Below are 24989 nucleotides of genomic sequence, written 5' to 3'. Positions count from 1 at the left end.
GTGGAGGGGGGGCACCACACACGGCTAAGAGATCAATGATCAACTTGTGTGTCTATGAGGTGCCCCCCTCCCCGTGTATAAAGGAATGGAGGAGGGAGAGAGGGCCGGCCTCCTAGGCGCGCCCAAGGGGAGAGTCCTACTCCCGGTGGGAGGAGGATTCCCCCTTTCCTAGTTGGAGTAGGAGAGGGAAGGAAGGGGGAGAGGGAGAGAATGAAAGGGGGGCCGACCCCCCTTCCCAATTCGGATTGGGCTTGGGGGGCGCCCCCACCTTGGGCGCCTCCTCCACCTTTTCATTATGGCCCATTAAGGCCCATTGACTCCCCGGGGGGTTCCAGTAACCCCCCGGTACTCCGGTATATGCCCGAACTTTCTCAAAACCTTTCTGATGTCCAAACATAGTCATCCAATATATGATATGTATGTCTCGACTATTTCGAGACTCCTCGTCATGCCCGTGATCACATCCGGGACTCCGAACTATCTTTGGTACATCAAAACACATAAACTCATAATATTGACCGTCATCGAACGTTAAGCGTGCGGACCCTACGGGTTCAAGAACTATGTAGACATGACCGAGACACGTCTCCGGTCAATAACCAATAGCGGAACCTGGATGTTCATATTGGCTCCCACATATTCTACGAAGATCTTTATCGGTCAAACCGCATAACAATATACGTTGTTCACTTTGTCATCGGTATTTTACTTGCCCGGGATTCGATCGTAAGTATCTCAATACCTAGTTCAATCTCGTTACCGGCAAGTCTCTTTACTCGTTCCGTAATGCATCATCCCGCAACTAACTCATTAGTCACATTGCTTGCAAGGCTTATATTGATGTGCATTACCGAGAGGACCCAGAGATACCTCTCCGATACACGGAGTGACAAATCATAATCTCGATCTATGCCAACCCAACAAACATCATCGGAGACACTGGTACAGCATCTTTATAATCACCCAGTTACGTTGTGATGTTTGATAGCACACTAAGTGTTCCTCTGATATTCGGGAGTTGCATAATCTCATAGTCATAGGAACATGTATAAGTCATGAAGAAAACAATATGAATAAACTAAATGATAATTATGCTAAACTAACGGAAGGGTCTTGTACATCACATCATTCTCTAATGATGTGATCCCGTTCATCAAATGACAACACATGTCCATGGCTAGGAAACTTAACCATCTTTGATTAACGAGCTACTCAAGTAAAGGCATACTAGGGACACTTTGTTTGTCTATGTATTCACACATGTACTAAGTTTCCGATTAATACAATTGTAGCATGAATAATAAACATTTATCATGGTATAAGGAAATATAAATAACAACTTTATTATTGCCTCTAGGGCATATTTCCGTCAGTCTCCCACTTGCACCAGAGTCAATAATCTAGTTCACATCGTCATGTGAGTTAACACCAATAGTTCATATCTTTATGTGATTAGTTCACATCTCCATGTGACTAATACCCAAAGGGTTACTAGGGTCAATAATCAAGTTTACATCGCTGTGTGATTAACACCCAAAGAGTGATCATGTTTTGCTTGTGAGAAAATTTAGTCAACGGGTCTGCCACATTCAGAGCCGTATGTATTTTGCAAATTTTCTATGTCTACAATGCTTTGCACGGAGCTACTCTAGCTAATTGCTCCCACTTTCAATATGTATCTAGATCGAGACGTAGAGTCATCCAGATCGGTGTCAAAGCTTGCATCGACGTTACTCTTTACGACAAACTCTTTGTCACCTTCATAACCGAGAAACATTTCCTTATTCCACTAAGGATATTTTTGACCGCTGTACAGTGTTCCACTCCTGGATCACTATTGTACCCTCTTGCCAATCTCATAGTGAGGTACACAATAGGTCTGGTACAATGCATAGCATACTTTATAGAACCTATGACTGAGGCATAGGGAATGACTTTTCATTCTTTTTCTATTTTCTGCTGTGGTCGGTGAGGGAGTCCTGGACTAAGGGGTCCTTGGGCGTCCGGCCTATTAGGTATGGGCCGGACTGATGGGCTGTGAAGATACAAAGACCGAAGACTCCACCCGTGTCTGGATGGGACTCTCCTTGGCGTGGAAGGCAAGCTTAGCGTCCAAATATGTAGATTCCTTTCTCTGTAACTGTCGGGGATATACCCCGCGGTGTAAACCGGCCGGAAGTATAACCCGACCGTACTTGGTGTTTTACTTGAGACCCGGCTGAGACTTAACGATTCACTGGCGACCCGTTTGGACCTGGCGGTTTACGATTCATTAGTAATCCGGCAGGCGGGTCAGAGGAGTGACAAGACCCGATGGCCCAACGGGCGGTTCATGAAGGCCGGTTCATACTATGGTGGGCCGGTTTAAGAGGAAAGGCATGAGGAATATTTGTCTTACAAGGAGTTAAGACCTGGACTTGTATCCGGTTTGTATTAGAGATAGACTAGTCCTAATCCTAATAGGACTCCACATGTAACCCGCCCCTTCAACTTATATAAGGAGGGGCAGGGCTCCCCAAAGAAGAAGAAGAAGAAGAAGAAGAAGAAGAAGAAGAAGAAGAAGAAACAATCTCTAGGGATAGACAGAAAGAGCCGATTTACCGGCGACTCTCTCGTGATCATAATGAAACCTAGTCTCAAACAACATGTAGGGCTATTACCGGATGATGTTTCTCAGGGCCCGAAGCTGTCTAAATACTTGTCTTGTGTTGCGTCTCTCGATTCCGCTCAACCCCTCTTAAGCTACCACATAGATGCGTTGGCCTCGCGACTAAGTCGTGACACTAAGGACAACTGTCGTGACAAAACCACGACAGTTGGCGTCCACCGTGGGGCTCACGCACGGTGGTGATGAGTTCTTGGAGGGATCTCTTCTATGGTTCAAGAAGCTCGTAATTTTCAGATGAAGAAGAGCCAGTTTGAAAGGATTTACATCAGTTGAGTTCATCGGTCAGATTGTTAGTCCGAGATTTAAAATTCAAGAGAAATAAGGCTGCGACATGATCGTTTTTCTTAAGTCGCCGAGATCGACAGGAGCGTTTCCGCCGCACACAATATACTACAGGAATCCACCGCAGTCATTGGTGAATTTTTCTACGGATACGACAGCCGGGTCCGATTGTTATTAGGCGGTTACCACAAAAATTAGTCCGGCCGGGTCAATGGTTGACAAACTGATTCCGTGCAGCCGTTGGATGGGCCCGCGCCACGCTGATACTCCCTCCATTCCAAAATACAGTGCGCTCACGCTTCTCGAGGTCCAACTTTGACCATAAATTTAATCAATGAGACCAACTGCGGCGGGAGAAAAAATTATATAATTGAAAACTTCTTTCGAATACGAATTCACTGATATAATTTTTGCTTCCGCCGCAATCGATCTTGGTAGTTAAATTTACGGTCAAAGTTGAAGCACGAGGATAGAGGAAGCACTACATTGTGGAATGGAGGGAGTATTTTCTAATCAAGGTACTGGTTTAACACGCCTTTGTTTATTGGGAAACAGACTGACCCCATAGATGTACCTAAGGCGCCCCTGAAACTTGGTTTTTTGTGCGGAGCGGCCACACCTGAGGCTGGTTGTAATGGAGAGTATCATATACTAGTATCATGCATATGATACTAGTGTATGATACTACCTCCCTAATACATAGTATCATATATCAGTATCATGTACTACTCTATTTATTGCCATGCATGACACAAAGTAGCATATCATTTATTATGATACGGTATCATGATATGATACTCCACCATCTCTTTCTTCATTTAATGCTATGACACCTCATCAAAATTGCCTAGTTGGCATGCATGACACTAGCTATAATACTACCATTACAACCAGCCTGAAGAATCATAGACGGGTCAACAGCAGTCGTGTTACAAGAGCACTTCAAGTCCCGACGGAAAAATACTACTCCCTCCTTTCCGGTTAATAGGGCTTATCTCAAAATTTTAGTTTTTTCTATTTTATAAGACTTAATTTGGTTGTTCTCCATCACATGTTCAGACTTCAAGGTGCATTAAATAATTGCATGCAAGTATTAAGAGAAAATTGACCAATACATGCACTTTATGCATGCATGCATTGCAATTAATGCATTTGTAAACATAATTTTTTGAGGAAAACAAAAGCATTAATTGGGTGCTTTTGCAAACTACAAAAGATATTCCACCACTCATCATCTACCTTGGTTGCTGAGGTTTTTAAATTGAGCCTTATAAACCGGAAAGGACGGAGTACTTTTCTTTCCAAGACGGTTTGATTGTTGCTAGCTCGTATGATTAAAACCGACGCTCAATGGAAGCCTCTATGACTATTTGTACTACTACTAGTATCTCACGCGAGGAAAAAATCAGGTTTTGGTTCAGTCTTTCATCGCTGAGTGCACACCTAGCCAACACAGCGGCATATATGGTCAAATTACAAAGAATCAGTCAAAGCTGCGTCCGAGATGGATTGGCACAAGGATCTGAGGTCAAGACAGATTTTCACCGCCCCGCCGTCTCAAAAACGCTCTAGTCAAGGAGAGTATATTGCATCAATTCAATAAATTAATACTACTTTCTCACCTGGAGATCAAGAAGCTACCATTGGTTTACGCCATCACATCAAGACAAACATTAGCTATTATATTTAGTTGATGCCCAAGGCAAATACAGCTGCAGTACTTGGCGTCAAACCGCCTCCATCTTGCACTGCATTGGGGCCTCCGTCTTCGCTGGCGGGTCTTGCTATTAGGGCATGTACAATGATTGATAAAGCAGTCTTATCTTAAGTATTGCATGTAATTTAGAGATAACAAAAAAATATGTCTATAATGGGTTATATCTTAGCCTTATCTTCAATAACTAGCAATTCCTTAAAACATGGTGAGACAAATTGTGCTAAGAGATCATCTCTTGTCTTATCTTAAATAAGAGAAGAGAAGCCTCGCCCACTCGAGCTCTTGCTGCACCTCGCCCACTCGAGCCTCGTGCCTCTCTCGCTCGGTGCGCTCCTGGGCCGCCTTTTCTTCGGCCTGGGACAGCGCTTGCTTCAGGGTCGTCACCTCGGTCGTGGCCCCTGGCAAACATACAGTGATCCTGTCATTTAGCAATCGCGTCCTTTTTTCTCATCTACAGACGGGGTATTACTTACCCTTGTTCTCCTCGATCTGCCTCTTAGCAAGGTCGAGCTCTTTCTGGGACCCCTCGAGGGCCTCCTTCAGTACGGCGACCTCCGCAGTTAGTGCGGCGGACGCCAGCAGCGAAGCCCGCACATGCATATTGACATACTTATATTAGAATCCTGCGGTATTATTTGATCCTCTATTCGGCTTTTCTTTGTGAACACCGAACAAAGCATCAGGGGCTACTGTCTATGCGGTAACACTTCTACTACATTTTAAAATACTTACCTCGAAGCCTGTTAGAAGGCTAGTACAGGCTTCAGTCAATCCGCTCTTGGCGGACTGAACCTTCTGGATCACCGCACTCATGATAGTGCGGTGCTCCTCCTCGATGGAAGCGCTGCGAAGTGCTTCCAACATAGTGTCCGGCGCCTCTGGGTGGACAGAGGTCACCGGCACTGGCGTCTCACCCTCCTTAGAAGGGGACCGCCTGCCCGACCTCGGATCCGTTGGGGGTCCGGTGCGGTGTTCGGCTGAGGGCCGAACTCGGAGCTTCCGGGGACCCCGTCCCCTCGGCTCCAGGAGTCCGGAAGGTCGCCTTGAGGCGCCTCCAGGACTGTCCCTCCCAGATCTGATGCCTCTTGAGACAGCACCTCGGTGTCGTCGGCCGGATGAGGGGAGGTGGTCGTCAGGACTGGATCGCTATCCATGTCTGACGCGCCCAGGGAGCCGTCCGAGGATACCTCGATATTGGCTCGGGGCGGCCTGCGCAATTGAGTTCGGCGTTAGGGAAAGCAATGCGACAAAGGAATCCTATGGGTTACTTTGGTATCCGAATACTTACGAGCACTCGTCTTCACTTTCGTCGGTGGCGGTGGAGCTGTCCGGAAGGAGCGTCCTTCCCTTCTTGGACCCTTCGGCCTCCCCAGTTGGGGCGACCTTCCTTTTCTTGTCTCCCCTAGTCGGTGGGGGAGCCTCCTCTTCCTCTTCCTCATCTTCGGGGGAAGAGTGCACCGCAGAGTCATTGGACGGTGAGTCCGACGACGCCTGGCGTCGGGAACTCTTTCGAGCTCCCTTGGCCTTCTTGGTCTTCTCCGGCACGTTATAAGGGGCCGGAGTCAGCATCTTCGTCAGAAGAGCGTCTGCGGGGCCTTCGGGCAAGGGAGCCGGACAGTCGATCTGTCCGGCCATCTTCTGCCAGTCCTGTCAAAATTACGAGAGTTTAGATCCCGCATAGAGCCAATATATATATATATATATATATATATATATATATATATATATATATATATATATATATATATATATATAACAAATATCCTGTAAGAGGTAAAACAACTTACCGCACTGGCGTGGCGCTTCGCACTGAATTCGCGATCCTCAGTAATGGGGGGAGGGACCGCGGCGCCCTTGAACAGCACCCTCCAGGCATCTTCATGAGTCGTGTCGAAGAGCCTGTTCAGAGTTCGGTGCTGCGCCGGATTGAACTCCCACAAGGTAAATTCCCGTTATTGGCACGGGAGTATCCGGCGAACGAGCATAACCTGGACTATGTTGACAAGCTTGAGCTTCTTATCCACCATGTTCTGAATATATGACTGGAGTCCGGTCAGCTCTTTTGAATTACCCCAGGACAGGCCTTCTCTTTCCAGGAGGTGAGCCGCATGGGGATGCCAGATCGGAACTCGGGAGCCGCTACCCATGCGGGGTCACGCGGCTCGGTGATATAGAACCACCTCGATTGCCACCCCTTTATGGTGTCCATGAAGGTGCCCTCGAGCCATGTGATGTTGGGCATCTTGCCCACCATGGCGCCTCCGCACTCCACCTGGCGGCCGCTCACTACCTTCGGCTTGACATTGAAGGTCTTCAGCCATAAGCCGAAGTGGGGCTTGATGCGGAGGAAGGCCTCACACACGACGATAAACGCTGAGATGTTAAGGATGAAGTTCGGGGCCAGATCGTGGAAATTCAGGCCGTAATAAAACATGAGCCCCTGGATGAAGGGATGGAGAGGAAATCCCAGTCTGCGGAGGAAATGAGTGAGGAATGCCACCCTCTCATGGGGCTCGGGGGTGGGGATGACTTGTCCCTCATCTGGGAGCTGGTGCGCGATGTTGTCATGCAGGTATTCGGCTCTCCTCAGTTTCTTGACGTCTCCCTCCGTGACGGAGGAGACCATCCACTTGCCTCTCGCTCCGGACATGGTTGGAGAAGGTTGAGGTGGAAGTGAGAGCTTGGGCGCTAGAGCTCGAGTATGCGGGAGCGGATGAGCAGAGGAGGAAGAAGGCGTGGATAGAAAGGTGAATCCTTATCCCTTTATATGGGCGGGCAAAATTAAACGTCCCCACTTGCCTAGTAAAACTCGCTTATCCCCCAAGCGCCGCAATTGATGGTGCGGTTGGGTTACCCACGCCCGTATTGATGATAATCCCGTAATAGGGGGACACGATCTCTGCTTTGACAAGACGTGTCGAAAAACTGCCTCGCGTTATGTGCGGGGCTGGTTAAAAGAAATGGTTCGAATAATCACCGGGCCATGATGTAACGTCATGTTTCCAAAGCAAGCTAGCGGATTAGATCTGCGAAAGCATTATTCTCTACGACGAAGTGTGGAACTTATTTTGTAGGGTCGGACACTATCCTCATATTCAAATTCTTCTGTGATGTATTCGGAGAAGGAACCCGCCTTGCAATGCCGAAGACAACTGCGCGTCGAACTCATCGTCATTGAAGCCTGGTTCAGGGGCTACTGATGGAGTCCTGGATTAGGGGGTCTCCGAACAGCCGGACTATCTCCATTGGTCGGACTGTTAGACTATGAAGATACAAGATTGAAGACTTCGTCTCGTGTCCGGATGGGACTCTACTTGGCGTGGAAGGCAAGCCAGGCAATACGTATATGGATATCTCCTCCTTTGTAACCGACCTTGTGTAACCCTAACCCTCTCCGGTGTCTATATAAACCGGAGGGTTTTAGTCCATAGGACAACAATCACAACAGACAATCATACCATAGGCTAGCTTCTAGGGTTTAGCCTCTCTGATCTCATGGTAGATCTACTCTTGTAATACCCATATCTTCAATATTAATCAAGCAGGACGTAGGATTTTACCTCCATCAAGAGGGCCCGAACCTGGGTAATACTTCATGTTCCTTGCCTCCTGTTACCATCCGGCCTAGACGCACAGTTCGGGACCCCCTACCCGAGATCCGCCGGTTTTGACACCGACAAGGGGGGCCCCCTGTCGCAACCCACGACCAAGTCTGAAGGGATTGCTTGTCACACCATTGAGAAAGACACGCGTCGAGGCAGTGGACAGGAGGGCGGACACCCATCCGCAAAATCTGGGTAGGAAACCAAGATGGTTTAGTAGGTCCAGGAGGAAGTCCCATCACACCGAATCAAATGCTTTCTTGATGTCAAGCTTGAATAAAAGAGCCAGGGTCTTGTTGCGATGCAAGCAAGGTTATGCACGTACATGAAATTATCATGAATACATCTCTTCTTAATGAAAGCACTCCGCGCTTGGGAGACAAGATCATTCATGTGAGCTGTCGGTCTTTTGGACATCATCTTTGCAATGAGCTTTGCGATGGCATGGATGAGGCTTATGGGGCGGAAGTCAGAAATATCCTCAACACCATCCTTCTTCGGAATGACAGCGATATCAGCCGAGTTCAACCAATGGGAGTGAGAGGCCTGAAGGTTGGAGAAACGGTTGACATCAAGCATGATGTCCGGCTTGATTATGTTCCAACATGCTTTGAAGAAAGAGCTCATGAAGCCATCCGGCCCTGATGCCTTATCGCCCGACAATGCAAACACCGCCACTTTGACCCCTTCCTCGATGAAGGCCTCGTCCAAGCCTTGAAGATCACAAGTGGGAGTTGGTAGGAGACCCCAGTTGATATCGATGTTACACGGAGGGCCTTTTTTGGCTAAGTTTTTGAAGTGGCCGTGGACAATCTTTTCTTTGTCCTCGTGCGAGGTGACCCAACCCTGGTTATGTCTGAGGTGACGGATAAAATTCTTTCTCCTATGATGATTGACACGGAGACGGAAATAGCAAGTGTTTATGTCTCCTTCTTTAAGGTTTGTAATCCTCGAGCTTTGCCATTTTCTATTCTTTTCGAGCACCGCCAATCCGATGATCCTTCGTTTCAACCTCTTCCGTAGGTCCCTTTCCTCCGGGCTAAGCTATATTTGCTCTTGGGCAAGGTCCAGGCGAAGTATGACCTCAAGAGCCATGTGAAGATGGACCTTGGAGTTAGGGAAGAGGGATTTGCTCCAGGAGCGCATCCTTTGGCTTGTTCTCTTTAGCTTATGGAAGAGCTGCTGATAAGGCTCAACATGAAAGGAATTCTCATTCCAAGCCTCATTGACGACTCGTTGGAACCCGGGCATTTTTGTTCAGTAGTTCTCAAAACGTCGGTAGCAAACATGAGAGGGCAGTGGTCTGAAATTGATGAGGACTGAGGAGAGGGCTGAATCATCTAGAACGTTGCGCTATCGTCCATGAAACCATTGCTACTTCCTTCTGTCATCTCGTGTGCATCCAAGAGTCGAAGCTCCAATCTGTAGACCCCTTCTTGACTGCGTACCTTGGTGGGCAGCGCCTAATGGCACAAAAGGCGGCATCCCGCTGTTATGTGCAGATTGGAGTCTATTTCCTCTCCGCAAAGGTGGCCATCAACAACTACAGGGACAACAAGTCATTTAAGCTAAGCACTGTGTATGGTCCAACCCATAGCATCCACAAGGATGCATTCTTGCTGGAGCTGATTTCAGAAGAGCATTTGCCTATAACAAAATGGCTTGTCAACGATGATTTTAATCAAATTTATCGTGCTGGAGACAAAAACCGAGCCAATGTGGACGGGAGCCGGCGCTTTCGCAATGCCCTCAAGGCCTCAACAACTGTAAACTCAAGGAGATACACATGCAAAACAGAAATTTTACTTGTAGCAATGAACAAAGTAACCCGACGATGAGCAAGCCTGATAGTTTATTTTGCGACGAAGATTTTTTTTTTGAAAAGGAGGATCACCGGCCTCTGCATCAATCGATGCGTGCAGCCATATTATTAAAAAAAAGCGTAACAAAGTCATGAGGGCCAAAAAAGCTCATAAAATGAGCAGAATTTGAAAAAAATTCTGAAAAACGCCACCCACATTTTGTGGGTGCAATTTTTCGCCGAGGCAGCAAGCTAACATTGTTTTGTTTTGTTTCTGAAACTGACAAGTCTGAAATTCCACCAATCCAACTTGCCTGAATCTTCACGGGACCGCAATGCCGCTGCCTCGTAACTCAGGCACGATCACTCACACGAGGAACAAAACAAGGCGCCATCAATGCCACTGACGGCACAAGCGTCCGTGAACACCACCCCGTCTTCTCTTCTCCCTCCGTGACCGCGAATTCCGCAATGAATTATTCTATGGCGCGGCTCCACGAAAGCTGTAGCCCGTGCACGGGTCCATGCATCGCTGCGGCTTTGCCTGTGCGCCAGCAGGGCTCGAGCGCCTTGCCTTGGCGACAAAGCTAGCTTAAACCGATGGGCGATGGCGCTGGAGCGGCTGAGGCCACACCCACACTGATTGCCGGAGCGCCGCCCCACTCACCGGGACAGGTCGATATGGGTGGGGAGCCCTTGATTAGCAGGGTACCAGCCAGACCAGACCACCTCGGCGAGGCAGCGTTGCGTGGCGGGGGAACGGCGCCATGGGCCGCCCCGATCGTACGCGCCCCATTCAATGGCCGCTGTTGCATTGTCGCGCTAATGCCCTTGCAGAGGTCGCGTGTGAATTGGCGAAACCTGAATCTTTGGGTTCAGAAAAGCGTGTAAAGACGAGAGATTTGCGCCATCACAGGCAGGAATTCATGTGAGCTTTTTGGCGAGTCTGCGGCGAGTGTGAAGCCCAGGCACATGCGGGTGCGGGTGCGGGTGCGGGTGCGGCGGGAAAGGGAGAAAGGGCCGGGCCGGGGCGCTAAAGCCCACCACGAAAATAGTGCGCTGCGCCCAGCCCTGTCGGCTGCCACGCCGCATATAACCGGACCCATCCCGCGCCAAGCTCAAGCACCACAGCAGCGGCCCCGAGGACACCCACACTCACGCTTCACTCGCTCACAGTCACGCCCCACGCGCTGCCTGCCACTCCCCTCCTCCGCAGCACTCACTGCCGCAGTCAGTGCCGGAAGCCATGGCGTCCCGGATCTTGCTCCCGGCGCTGCTGCTCCTCCTCCTCTGCGCGCATTGCGGCGGCGCGGCGGGGAGGAGGGCGCGCGGCGGCGGCGAGGCCAGCTCGCAGGTCAAGTTCGACTTCTCGCCCTTCCTCATCGAGTACAAGAGCGGCGTGGTGAAGCGGCTCATGGGCACCGACCGCGTCTCCGCGGCCGCCGACCCGCTCACCGGCGTCACGTCCCGGGACGTCACCATCGACCCCGCCGCCGGCGTCGACGCGCGGATCTACCTCCCGAGCCTCCGCGCCACCACCAAGGTGCCCGTCCTGGTCTACTTCCACGGCGGCGCCTTCGTGGTGGAGTCGGCCTTCAACCCCATCTACCACGCCTACCTCAACACCCTGGCGGCCAAGGCCGGCGTGGTGGCCGTGTCGGTGAACTACCGCCTGGCGCCGGAGCACCCGCTGCCGGCCGCCTACGACGACTCGTGGGCGGCGCTCAAGTGGGTGCTCGCCAACGCGGCGCCCGGGGCGGACCAGTGGCTGTCCCAGTACGGCGACCTCTCCCGCCTCTTCCTGGCCGGCGACAGCGCGGGCGGCAACATCGCGCACAACCTGGCATTGCGCGCCGGGGAGGAGGGCCTGGACGGCGGCGCGAGGCTCAAGGGCGTGGCGCTGCTCGACCCCTACTTCCAGGGCCGGAGCGCGGTGGGCGCCTACTCGGCGGACCCGTCGTTCCTGCAGTCGGCGGCGCGCACCTGGAGCTTCATCTGCGCGGGCAAGTACCCCATCGACCACCCGTACGCGAACCCGCTGATGCTGCCGACGGCCTCGTGGCAGCACCTCGGCGCCTCCCGCGTGCTGGTCACCGTGTCCGGGCAGGACCGGCTGAGCCCGTGGCAGCGCGCCTACTACAGCACGCTCCGGACCAGCGGCTGGCCGGGGCAGGCGGAGCTGTACGAGACCCCCGGCGAGGGCCACGTCTACTTCCTCACCAAGATGAGCACGCCCCAGGCGCAGGCCGAGATGGCCACCCTCGTCGCCTTCATCAACCGCGACGCCTAGCGGCTCGCCGGCGGCCACACCGCCCCCCGGCATGAGCACTCTGCTACGCTAGTAACGAGTACGTACGACGTACGTAGCGAGGATTTGGGTCGATTTCTCTTGTTGTGTCACTGCGGTGTAGAGCGCGGTACGTAGGTGAGTTCGGTTCCTCCCCAGCAACCGGCCGGACGGAGAGGGGGGCCGGGCTCTACCACCGACCGACCGATCTGCGGCTAGCTACCGTAGCTTGCAACGTTAGCGCAGTAGTGGACGGCCGTTTCTTGCAGTCGCCAGTAGTAACTACCGAGCCGTATGCTACTCCTATATTAGTAGTGTCACCGTCACTATATTTACCTAGCGATTGCAGTGTCCGGTGTGTAACTTTTTGTACTGCTGCTATGGTGAACTGGCCGTGTGGAATTGGAGTGGTGTGATTTAGTATTGTCCGAGCTGGTCTCTGTGTGGCGGCATCTCGTTAGCGTTGGCATCATGCACGTGCCGGCCAGAGCGGCGGAGAATGTGTGTCTCGCCTTTGTTTTCTTCGACGTTGGGCCGTGCGTGCGTGCGGGGTGTCTGTCAGTGCGTTTCCGGCATTCAGGGGACTCCGTTGTAAGCATCATCGGCGCGCTCTGCGCTCTGGGGCGCGCGCTGCGGCCGCGTTGTTTCCGGGTCGCCGGAGCGGACGCGTTCGGAGGTTCACCGCGGCGAGCTCCGATCGAGACGCGACGCGGCTCATCATGGCGTGCGACTATGGCGCTGCGACGCGCCTTTTGGATCGGAATGGGGCGCACGCGCCCCGGTACTCCTTGGCTTGTCAAAATGTTCACACCCACATGGGCGTGTTTAATGCTTTAATCAACTGTACTACTACGTCTTGGTACTTTTGAGCTTGCACGAATTACTTTCCGCACGACGCCATGGCACTTCCCGTCGCCAATGCCTCCCACTTTTCCGTCGGTAATCTCTCGGTACGCACGCCGGTGGACTGCGGCGGGGAACGGGTTCCCGCGCGGCCTCGCGTTTTCCGTCGGCCTGCTCCCCGGCCCCGACGACGGGACGTGGGTGGGGTTTTGTCCGGTCCCGGATCAAAAGCCGCTGCGCGCGAACACGAGGAGGAGCGGTGGCCCGCTCTCGCCCGCGAGCGGTGGTGGTCTCCCACGGCGAGGACGGCGGGGCCTCCCCGCAGTCGCTCGGTCGGTCGCGGGCGACGATCAGAACCGGATGCGCCGCAGCTTTTACTTCCCGGGCGGGTCCAAAACGCAAACGCGGGCACGCACATGGCGTGCCCAGGGGAGCCACTGTGGCCTGTCCCGCGCGCATGTGAGCGAGCGTCTTTCTCCGATTTCCGAGTAAATTGTACAAAAGTATCACAATTAGGGCATTAGAAGCAGATTGGTATCAAATTTAGTAATTTTTACATGTCAATATCAAATCTGAGGCTAGACATTACAAAAAGGTCTAAATCGCGTATAAACGCGTATTGACGGTGTATCTGACCGGCGGGGCCCGCATGTCAGCTGTCGATGTGGCATTTTTTGGCAGAAACACCCCGCACGGCGGCGCCCGGTCTGGATCGAGGGGGGGGGGGGTCCATCGAGCCCGAGCTCCCATCGCATCACCGCGGCCCCCGCTTGCGCCGGAGCTGCCCCTGCTCGCACCGCCGCGGCCTCTGCTCGTAGCCTCCACCGTCTTCTTCGGGGCCTCTGCACAACGAAAGCGCCTCCCTCCCCTCTCTCCACGTCCGAGCTCGACGCCATCTCCACGCTCATCCCGCGGCTCATCTCTGAGGGCCAGGTCCCCGCCGTCGGCCGCCTCCTCTCCGCGGCGCTCCTCTTGCCCGGCTCCCCGGAGCGCCTCCCGTTCCCCCCGCTCGCGGAGCACCTCGCCTCTCTCCCCACGCTCACCCCGGCCTTCGCCCTGCTCACCGCGCTCCGCCACCACCCCGTCTGTACCCCGTCCGTCCCTCGCCGCTCCCGCTCGCCACCCCGCTCCTCGGCCACCTCCTCGCGATGCGCGGCGCCCGTGAGGCCGCTTTCGTGCTCCGCTGGCTCTACCGCCCCGACTCCCCGCGCCGGCCCGACGCTGCCACCTACGGCATCGCCGTCGCCGGGTTCTGCAGGTTCGGGGACCCCAGGAGCGCGCTCGTCGCCCTCGGCGAGATGGCCTCCGACGGGGTTCCGCCCTCACTAGAGCTGCAGGAGGCGGTGCGGGATGCGATGCTGCAGGACGCGAGGATCGAGGAGGCATGGGCGTTGGAGGAGGCTATGCGGCCGCCGGAGTCCAAGAAGACGGGAACCAAGGCGGCGCGTCAAGAGAGAGAGCTTCGGGTGAGAGAGAGAGAAGAAAAAATGGAAGGAGGAAGAGAAGGAGAGAGGCAGGGTGCGGGGACGGCCTGGTCCTGATCGCCGGTGGTGGTGCTCCGGTGGCCGGCCGGCGGCGCGACGAGGAGGAGGCCAGGGCGGGGCGGGGGTTACGGGAGGCGAAGGAGCTCGGGCTCGAGGGGCTCCTCCCCTCGATCCAGATCGGGCCCTGCCGCGCGTGAGGACGAAGGAGGCGCGGGGGGTTTCTGCAAAAAGAATGCCGCATCGGCAGCTGACATGCGGGCCCCGCCGGTCAGATACACCGTCAATATGCGTTTATACGCGATTTAGACCTTTTTGTAACGTCTAGCCCCAGACTTGGTACTGACATGTAAAAATTAGCAAACTTGGTACCAATCTGCTTCCAATGCCCCAACTGTGGTACTTGTGTGCAATTTACACCCGATTTCCGGGCTATCTCTCCTCCCTTTTCATGGTCTCGGCGGCACCGCCGTACATCGGCATCCTCAAGCCGGGAATGGCGCTGCCTTCTCTCTCGGCGGATCTTGATGCGGCTGGTCAACGAGTAATGGAAAAGTTGCTCGGCTGCTTAGCTCGTTTTCTCCTAACACTAAGGCTGGTCACAATGGGCAAGAACATAAGCGAGTAACTTACACACTTCCTTAGACTATGTTACTACCTTCGTAGTGGGTAGGAACATCTATGTAGTGTCATGCAACGATGTATTTATTAGGTTATAGACTCATTGTTTCTTGAAGTGTGTGATGTTCCGGTAACTTAGCTAGTTACCACAAGCACCTCTCTCTTCATTAAATATGTGCCACATAAGTAAAGTTGTATTGGAGTGTGTGATGTTACTCTTAAGTTTCTCCCCATTGTGACCAGCCTAACGGTGTATCAACACGGCAAGTCTCTTGGTTGCAAGTTGCGGCGATGCCAACTCCAGCATTGTGTCCCGTTATGCTTTCGGTGTGTGGGTGGGCCTTGACAGAGATCGAGATGCCGTTTGATCAAATCATGACAATCCACAGAAAGCTGCCTGTACACTATTAGTTCTGAGAATGTTTTTTGGACCATATGAGATTCTAGACTTGGCCTATCATGTTTTTAGGATAACTCTAATGTGTCGACCCAGACGGATGTATCCCCTTTTTCTATCAGTTTAGACTCATTTTCAGCCCAAATTTGATCTTGATTTGCGTCGACGCGGACGCCCGCCCCTGGCCCACCCGCATGTGGCACAACGGTCATCCTCTCCTTCCCCTCCACACTGTACACACGGCCGCTTCACCACTACCCAGGCGTCGCCGCCGCATCCACCAAGGCCCACTATTGCCGATGTGTGTGGCTGCTCCTCGCCGCCGTCAAAGCACAAGAAGGCATGTCTTCCCAGGGTTGTCGGCACCACCTTCGCCTCCACAGTCACTGCCGGAGGGCGCGAACTTTGACAATCCTGTTCCATGCACGGGGAGAGGACGATACCCTGGACCGGTCACGACTCGACCATGTCCGCCTCCGTCGCTGCCCGCAAGGTGTTCGGGACTTTGCACACAAGGTACCATGGTAGATAGCTAGCATGAGTTCTTTTACAATAACGCCATATTGTTCATCAGACGATTCATGATAAGGACTTTGTGATTGTTACTATGATCGTCAATGAACACATTTCTAGGCAGCGGCCAATGTTTAGGGGATCGTTCTCGGGCCATGCTCCGGTGTTGAATCGTAACAGAGAGAGCGGCCATTGCCTAGTCTATAACGATTATTTCGAGCTCACCTCCCACTCTTCAATCTCAACCTTTTCTAGTGACGCTTCCGGATGGCGAGACATGTGTTCAACCGTATCCGGGAGGGAAGGGTGGAGGATGATGCCCTTGGAAAGGTTGACATCCTCTTATCAGAAATATACTACAAGCTATTTGGATGCTTGCATATGGAATTTCCGATGATCTTGTGGATGAGTATATTCACATGAGTGAGTCCACATGCCTTGCATCATGTACAAGTTCTCCAAAGTTGTGGTTATAGTGTTTCATCCGGAGTACTTGAGAGCACCAAATGTTGCGGATACAGCCCGGTTGTTGGCGATCAATGAATCAAGAGGCTTTTTGGGAATGCATGGTAGCATAGATTATATGCACTGTGAGTGGAAGAACTGTCCATTTGCTTGACATTTGCTTGGCAGGGACAAGATAAGAGGCATGTTAAAGCTTGCACAGTCATACTTTAAGTTGTGACATCACAAAATCTCTAGATTTGGCACTTTTTTTTTGAGATGGCAGACTCACACAATGACATCAACGTGCTTCAGCGATCTCCGATGGTCGCAAGGCTTTCAAGGCAACTTCCCAGGGTCAACTTTGAGGTAAATGGTTACCAATAAAACAGGGAATACTACCTAGCTGATGGTATCTATCCTTAGTAGTTAACTCTTGTGAAGATAATCTCCAAGCCAGTAGGAGAGAAAATGCCTAGGTTTGCCCAATCACAAGAGGGTACTAGGAAGGATGTGGAGCGTGCTTTTGGTGGATGGCTATTGTTCGGCATCCTGCGAGAACATGGAGTATTCAGAAGATGTGGGAGGTAATGATTGTTTGTGTGATCATGCACAACATAATCGTAGAGGATGAGCGTGATGACAGCCCCTTCGACCGAGGGTGGGATTTCCAGGGTGAAAATGGTGAGCCGGAGCATGGAGCAGCAATGTTTGCACAGTTCACCCAATTTTATCAGGAAATGTATGATTGGACAACTCACATTCAATTTCAAGATGATTTAGTTGAGCATATGTGGACTCAACTAGGAAACCAGTAGATATATTGACTCTCTCTTTTTTTCAATGTATATAGTACAATTTTAAATTTATTTGATTGTAAACTATGAGATTTGTATTTGGCTGTAAATTATTTATTGTGATGTAAAAACTATCTAATTTATTTAATTGTAAACTATGTGTAATGTTTCTTTTTATTTGTACTTATATGCGTAGAATGTTTGTGAAAATTCGTCCGCGCAACCGGCCCGCCAGACCAAATAGGTCAACCGGTTGGAAGCGGATGAGTTTTTTTTGACCAAGTAACAGTGGGGGAAGTCCCTACTATATGTCATTTTCATTAATATAATAAGATAGACAAGTTACAAAGAGCAACAAAGAAGTTGCGGTATTATTGGAGTTAGTGCTTAGATCAAGCAGAGCTACTTATACACTATCCTTGATGCTAGGCTTAATCCTCATCATTGTGTTGTGGAACGTGCTGATGAAATCATTCTTGCATTGGCTTATTGAGCACTGGACGCCTTCAAAAAAATATATCATTTATTTGATTCCATATGCTCCAACATCCAATGATTATAATTTCCATGAGAAAATCCATGTTGTATCTCTGTTTGCTATCAAGAATCATATTGTGTATGTTGACATCAGTGTTCCATTCCATGCCAATACTTCACCAGAATCTTTGGCTGAAAAGCAGACGAGGGTGGACGCCTCCCCCACAATCGATCCAAATGAACAAAAAATGGACCAAATCCGCGTCCGTTTGCGTCAGCACATTGGTGTTACCTTATGACTTTGCTGGTTTTGGAAGACCTCAAACACTTGTGGCATGTTTGGTTCATATACGAAGCTTACCACCATTTACCATATTTCTTTCTCACGAACTCATCCTCGCAGGATTGGATCGGGAGGGGAAGGGGATGAGATCGAGACTTGGGGGAGAAGGTTCTCGCCAAGGGAGGAGGTACAGATTAGGTGGGAGAGGTTCAGAATTTAGTATACAATTCACATGCCCTGTCTATTGGCCAACAGCTGGCTAAATAGCGGTGCTCCACTTGTCCGCCTGGCCTAACTGGTGGGCCCGTGCCAACTAGCCGGAGGGGACCCACCATCACGCGTCCACCGCATCACCTCCTGGCGATGCAGGTGTGACATTCCCCACTCCTTCAGAACGAGCGCCGTCTTCAGGTTCAGCGTGCTGCTCCGCATCCCCGGAAGATGGTTCGTCCCACGCCGGTGCAAGCGGAAAACGGCGGCGTAGGCTGTCGTAGTCTTCCCATGTCGTCGCCGCGTCGTCGTTGCGCCAGCGCACCTTGATCTGCACCAGAGCACTGTTGCCACGCTTGACCATGCGCCGCTCCAGGATCTTCATCGGTTCGTCGTCGTGGCCGGCGAGGTCTGGTGGACGCGGCAGCTCGGAGAAGACCGGGGTGTAGTTCGGAGTGAACGGCTTGAGCTGGGACACATGGAAGACTGGATGAATTCTGTTGTCCGCCGGAAACTCCAGCTTGTACGCCATCTTGCCAATCTTGTCGAGCACTACGAATGGCCCGAAGTACTTGTATGCCAATTTTGCACAGGGCCGGTTCGCCACTGATGACTGCGCATAAGGTTGGAGCTTGAGGAGAACACTGTCGCCCACCTCGAAGGAGCGCTCCGTGCGATGCTGATCGGCCTGCTTCTTGAATCTGTGTTGGGCACGCAGAATGTGATCTCGCAGCCTTGCCGTGTGCACGCCCCAGTCCCACGGCTCACCGTCGATCATGGGCATCATCTTGTCATCCCAGAGTGCCATGGCGTCGAGGTTGGGCTCGATGCCGTACAGAGCTTTGAAGGGGGAACATTTGATCGAGGAGTGAAACGACGAGTTGTACCAGAATTCGGCGGTCGGTAGCCAGCGACGCCATTGCCTGGGCGCGTCGTGCACCGCACAACGCAAGTACATTTCCATGCACTGGTTGACGCGTTCGCTCTGGCCATCCATCTGGGGGTGGTATGCAGTGGAGAAGAGCAGCTTGGTGCCCGCACTGGCAAAGAGCTCGCGCCAGAGAGCGCTGGTGAAGACGCGATCGCGGTCGGAGACGACGGAGCTTGGGATGCCGTGCAGCTTGACGACGTGATCCCAAAAGACCTTGGCCACCTGAGGAGCTTTGAAGGGATGACGAAGCGGAATGAAGTGGGCTGATTTGGTGAGGCGATCCACGACCACCATGATAGAATCGAAGCCCTCCGATGGCGGCAATCCTTCCACGAAATCCATGGTGAGGTCGCGCCAGGGAGCGGTCGGCACGGGCAAGGGTGCGAGCGTGCCCGCCGGCTTGGACTGCTCGTGCTTGGCGTGCTGACACACTGGGCACTGCCGCACATAGTCGGTGACGTCAGTCTTCAAGCCGTCCCACACGAAAAGCTTCTTGATGTGCTGGTAGGTGACCGTCGCGCCGGAGTGGCCACCGACCGCGCTGTCGTGCACGGCGCTGATAATCTTGGTGCGCAAGGCCGTGTTCTTGCTGATCCACAAGCACTCATGCTTGCGGATGAGTCCCTTGTAGAGCTCGTACCCGTCGTCGTCGGGACTGTGGATCGCGAGTCGTGCCAGGCGATCCTGCGCCTCGGCGTTTGTGGCGTAGGAGTTTACCACCTCTTGAACCCATGCGGGCTGGCAGATGGAGAGCGCATCCAGGTTTAGAGACGCACCCATGCGAGAGAGAGCATCCGCAGTGCCATTGTCGCTGTCGCGACGATAGCGGAACTTGAATTGGAGTCCCACCAGCTTGGCCATGGCCTTGCGCTGCAGGTCGGTGGCGAGTTGCTGATCTTGCAGGTTGCAGAGGCTTTTGTGATCTGTGACGATGGTGAACGGGCCCTGTTGCAAGTACGCACGCCACTTTTCGACGGCCATCATGACGGTGATGAACTCCTTCTCGTACGCCGACAGCTTCTGATTTCGCACTCCCCGGGCCTTGCTGAGAAACGCCACCGGGTGCCCTTCATGTGCCAGCACCGCGCCCACGCCCGTGTCGCAAGCATCCGTCTCGATCACGAACGGTCGTGTGAAATCTGGGAGCGCGAGCACCGACGCGGTCACCATGGCGCGCTTGAGGAGGTCAAATGCCGCCTGCGCTCTCTCGGTCCACTCGAAGCCCTTCTTGGTGAGCAAGCTTGTGAGCGGCTTGGCCAGGATGCCGTAGTGCTTGATGAACTTGCGATAGTAGCCGGTGAGGCCGAGGAAGCCGCGGAGCTCGGTGGCAGTTGAAGGGGTCGGCCATGCCACCATGGCTTGTGTCTTCTCCGAGTCCGTGGCGACGCCGTCCTTGGAGATGATGTGGCCGAGGTAGGAGATGCTATCTTGAGCAAACGAGCACTTGGACTCCTTGACGTACAGCTGGTGCTCGCGGAGCAGAGCGAGGACGAGGCGAAGATGCTCCAGGTGCTCCTCCAAAGTTTCACTGAAGATCAAAATGTCATCCAAAAATATGATCACGAATTTACGCACGTACTTGGCGAAGATTGCATTCATCAGGCACTGGAACGTGGCCGGTGCGTTCATCAGCCCGAACGACATGACCTTGAAGTGGAAATGGCCATGGTGTGTCTTGAACGCCGTCTTCTCTTCGTCGCCTGTGCGCATGCGAATCTGGTGGTAACCAGCGCGGAGGTCTAGCTTGGAGAAGAAGGCCGCTCCAGCCAATTCGTCGAGCAGCTCGTCGACGATGGGCAGTGGGAATTTGTTCTTGACCGTGGCGTCGTTGAGCCTGCGGTAGTCGATGCAAAAGTGCCAGGTGCCGTCCTTCTTCTTGACGAGCAGCACAGGCGCGGCAAACGGGCTCATACTGTGCTCGATGACACCTGACTTGAGCATTTCACGGACTTGGCGCTCGATCTCGTCTTTCTGTAATGGCGAGTAGCGGTACGGACGCGAGTTGGCAGGGCGCGCGTCGTCCACCAGGGTGATTGCATGATCGTAGCAGCGGTGAGGAGGTAGGCTCTTTGGTTCGGCGAACACGTCGGCGAAGTCCGTCAGAACGCTCTGAACACTTGAATGAATTTTGGTTGCAAGTGGCTCGGTTGCGCGGGGCAAATCCAGCACGGCCATGTACCAAATGTCATTGCCGGCGTGCCATTTGCGCAGCTGCTCGGGCTCGATCTCCTCCACTTGCTCGGGCTGCTTCGGTCGAACACCTTGCAGGGTGATCATGGTGCCCTGGTGCTCGAAGGATAGCGTCTTGTCTAGCCAGTGGCAGCTCATGGGGCTGAACTGCTCTAACCAATCCATGCCGAGCACGCCGTCGTAGGCGCCCAACTCCAGTTGACGCATGTCGGTGGTGAAGGTGTGGCCCTAAATCCACCAGTTCAGCCCTTGCACCATGCTGTTGCAGGTCATGCGTTCACCATTGGCCACGCGGACCTCCACGGCGGGCACGGGAACAGTTTGGGCATGCACGCGCTTGGCGAACGCCTGGGAGATGAAGCTGTGCGTGCTCCCTGAGTCCACCAGCAGCAGCATGACTTGATTGCCGACGAGCGCGCGTAGACGAATGGTGTGTGGCGACTCGGTGCCGGCGACCGCATGGGTGGAGAGCACGCAGCACTCGGGTTCCGGGTCTTGATCAGCCGGTGCGTCGAGCAGGTCCAGAGCGTGCACCGCGTCGTCGCTCAGTACTTCTCCGTGGTCACCCACCTGAATCGTGAGGAGTTGCGTGGCCGGCTTGCATCGGTGGTCGTGGGAGTAGCGATCACCGCATTTGAAACAAAGTCCGTTGGCGCGGCGGTGCTCCCGCAGTTGCCGCTCGCGTGCCAGGTCGTTGTTGGGGGCGGCCGCGCCGCCTGGCCGTGGCGCCCCCATGGCTCGAGGAAGTGGCAGTGGCGGTGGTGGTGGAGGGGGTGGTCGCCCCGCCGGGATGATCCGCGGTCGAGCACGTTGCGTGTTGGCTTCTTCTTCGATGATCCGGGCCAACACCGCAGCGCGCGTAATGTTGGATGGCTCCTGAAGGCGAACTGCAGCCCGTATCTCGTCGCGCAAGCCCAGCAAGAATTGGGTGATGAACAGCTTGGGGTTGAGCGACGCGTCGAGGGCAAGCAAATGGCACATGTGGGTCTCGAACGCCGTTCGGTACTCGGCGACGGTGCTAGTTTGGCGTAGTTGCAGCAACTTATGCATCTCCATCTCGAATTCATCAGGCGCGAATTCGGTGATGATTGCCGCAGTGAACTCCTGCCACGACGGCGAGCGATGAGTCTGTCGGTACACCTGGTACCAGTGCGCGGCGTGGCCGTCGATGTAGAGCGACGCCGTTGTCACCCAGCTGTGTGGAGGAACACGATAAAGGTCGAAGTAGGTGATGCAGCGGTTGATCCAGAGGCTAGGCGCATCGCCGTCGAAGTGCAGGAAGTCGTGCTTCGGTGGCTTGACCGTGTACTCCTCACGCTGTCCGGTGTGCGCGTCGCGGCCCGCCATGAACACGTTCGTCTGCCCCACGCCCGCGTAGGACAGGGCGTGCCGCGTGGGTAGCAGCGGTGGGCCGTTGTTGGCGAGGCGGACGGCTGGGCCTTGAGGACGAGCGCCGCGGTCGTGCTCCAGCGAAGTCACCGCAGAGGCTTGGGTGTCGCCGTCATGGTGGTCGGCGGTGTTCGGGCGGTGGTGATCGGTTGCGGGCAGCGAAGGTGGTAGCTCGCGCTGGTGCTGCCGAACTTCGTCGACGTCAGCTTGGGTGAGGTCTAGCTGCTTGCGGATGTGCGCCAGATCCATGGAGACTTGCGTGTTGAACGCGATCTGGGCCTCGCGCTGCTTGTCGCTCGCAAGCGTGGTCTCGTCGAAGCGCCTCAAGAGCTCCTGCAGCATGGTTTTGAGCTCTCCCGTGGATTCCGACATGGCGGTGATGATGTGACGGGTCTGGGCGGAAGGTTTGCTGGGCGGCGCCGTCGCCCTCGCTCCAAATCAGGCCAACCCCGTTGGGGATTTCGAGCGGATCTCGCCGGAGCAAGACCGCACCCGCAGCGGTGGATGTTACGGCGAGATCGAGAGGATGTGAGGGCAACGAAATTTCTGCGGGCCAAAACCTGAGCTCTGATACCAACTGTCACGAACTCATCCTCGCAGGATTGGATTAGGAGGGGAAGGGGATGAGATCGAGACTTAGGGGAGAAGGTTCTCGCAAAGGGAGGAGGTACAGATTAGGTGGGAGAGGTTCAGAATTCAGTATACAATTCACATGCCCTGTCTACTGGCCAACAGCTGGCTAAATAGCGGTGCTCCACTTGTCCGCCTGACCTGACTGGTAGGCCCGTGCCAACTGGCCGGAGAGGACCCACCATCACGCGTCCACCGCATCACCTCCTGGCGATGCAGGTGTGACATTCTTTGCCACACATGCCTACTGTTATACAATCAAAACCGATACCACAGTTTGCTACACTTGAGACAAACTTGCGAGAGTTTTCTGAGTTAATGGTATACGAGCTAGAAAGGAATCTTGCCATCAGTGTGGCTGCAAACCAAACATAAGCTAACTCAGTCACACTTATCGAACTTGTGACGTGACAAAGTGTGACAAGTTTAATATGTCATCCAAGCACGCCTTTAGCAATGAAGCAATGGCACCCCGTAGGTAAGCCCCTGTGCACAGTAACTGAAAAGATTAGGCACATTTGCCAGCTATGCCAGTTTTGGAAGGCTGGAAGCCTGCAAGTACTCCATCTGCTCTACAATGTAGTGTATATAATCTTTTTTTTTAAATCAAACTTTGCAAACTTTATAGAGAAAACTATTTATATCTACAGTATCAAATATAGAACTGCTTCTTATAATGAATCTAATGATATATGCTTAGTATTCTAGATGTAAATGTTTTCTCCCAAAAACTTGATCAAAGTTTGAGAGGTTTGATTTTTCAAAAAATCTATATGCACTACATTATAGAACAGGGGGAGTGTTTCTTAGTTCAGAATCCACAGAGTTATGGTTAAAGAGAAAAGTGTGATAAATAAAGACCTGGCTAGTACTAAAATACTGCCAAACTACCATCTCCGTTTTTAAATATAAGATTTATCAAAGATTCCCATGCGGAACCATACGGATGTATAAGGATATATTTTAGAGTGTAGATTAAATCATTTTGCTTTCTATGTAGTCTGTATTAAAATCTGTGAAAAGACTTATACTTAGAACACGAGGAAAATAAATGTTTTCGGGCCATATAAAAGCTCGAAAAGCCAACAATGAAAAGGAAGTTTGGAAAGCTACTTGCCTTGGCGTTTTAATAAAAGTCGGGGCGGAGGGGAAACCCCTTTGATTTCAATTTTTTTTTGGAAAGCTATGCGTACAGAGAGGAGAAATGGGGACAGCTACCATCTCTTCTATTCTAGACTCCTATGTTCTGACTGCAATATAGCAACTGGAAATATTTGATTTACCCACACAAACACGACAGCACGTACCGTAGCTTCAGGAATTGCAGCATGCACACTCCACTGGTGATTACTGAAGAAACAACTCTCGACATACAGTAGTACTTTTCACCAAATGGTCTCAAGCTTTCAGTATCAGCCCTCGCATG

The 24989-nt window shown here is 52.8% G+C and overlaps 1 protein-coding gene and 1 pseudogene across 1 annotated transcript; both read left to right on the top strand.

The window, feature by feature from the left end:
- Positions 1 to 11205: 11205 nt before the first annotated feature.
- Positions 11206 to 12785, top strand: LOC119301861 (probable carboxylesterase 2). The gene has a single exon (XM_037578839.1). It carries the CDS (start codon positions 11317 to 11319, stop codon positions 12358 to 12360), a length of 1044 nt encoding a protein of 347 aa, XP_037434736.1. The 5' UTR covers positions 11206 to 11316; the 3' UTR covers positions 12361 to 12785.
- A 490-nt stretch (positions 12786 to 13275) lies between these two features.
- Positions 13276 to 14741, top strand: LOC119299611 (annotated as a pseudogene).
- The last annotated feature ends 10248 nt before the right edge of the window (positions 14742 to 24989 follow it).

Source organism: Triticum dicoccoides, chromosome 5A, assembly GCF_002162155.2.
Source record: "Triticum dicoccoides isolate Atlit2015 ecotype Zavitan chromosome 5A, WEW_v2.0, whole genome shotgun sequence".
In the NCBI taxonomy this organism is placed as follows: Eukaryota; Viridiplantae; Streptophyta; class Magnoliopsida; order Poales; family Poaceae; genus Triticum; species Triticum dicoccoides.
Note: the sequence above shows the minus strand (reverse complement) of the source record. Positions and strands in the feature narration are given on the sequence as shown.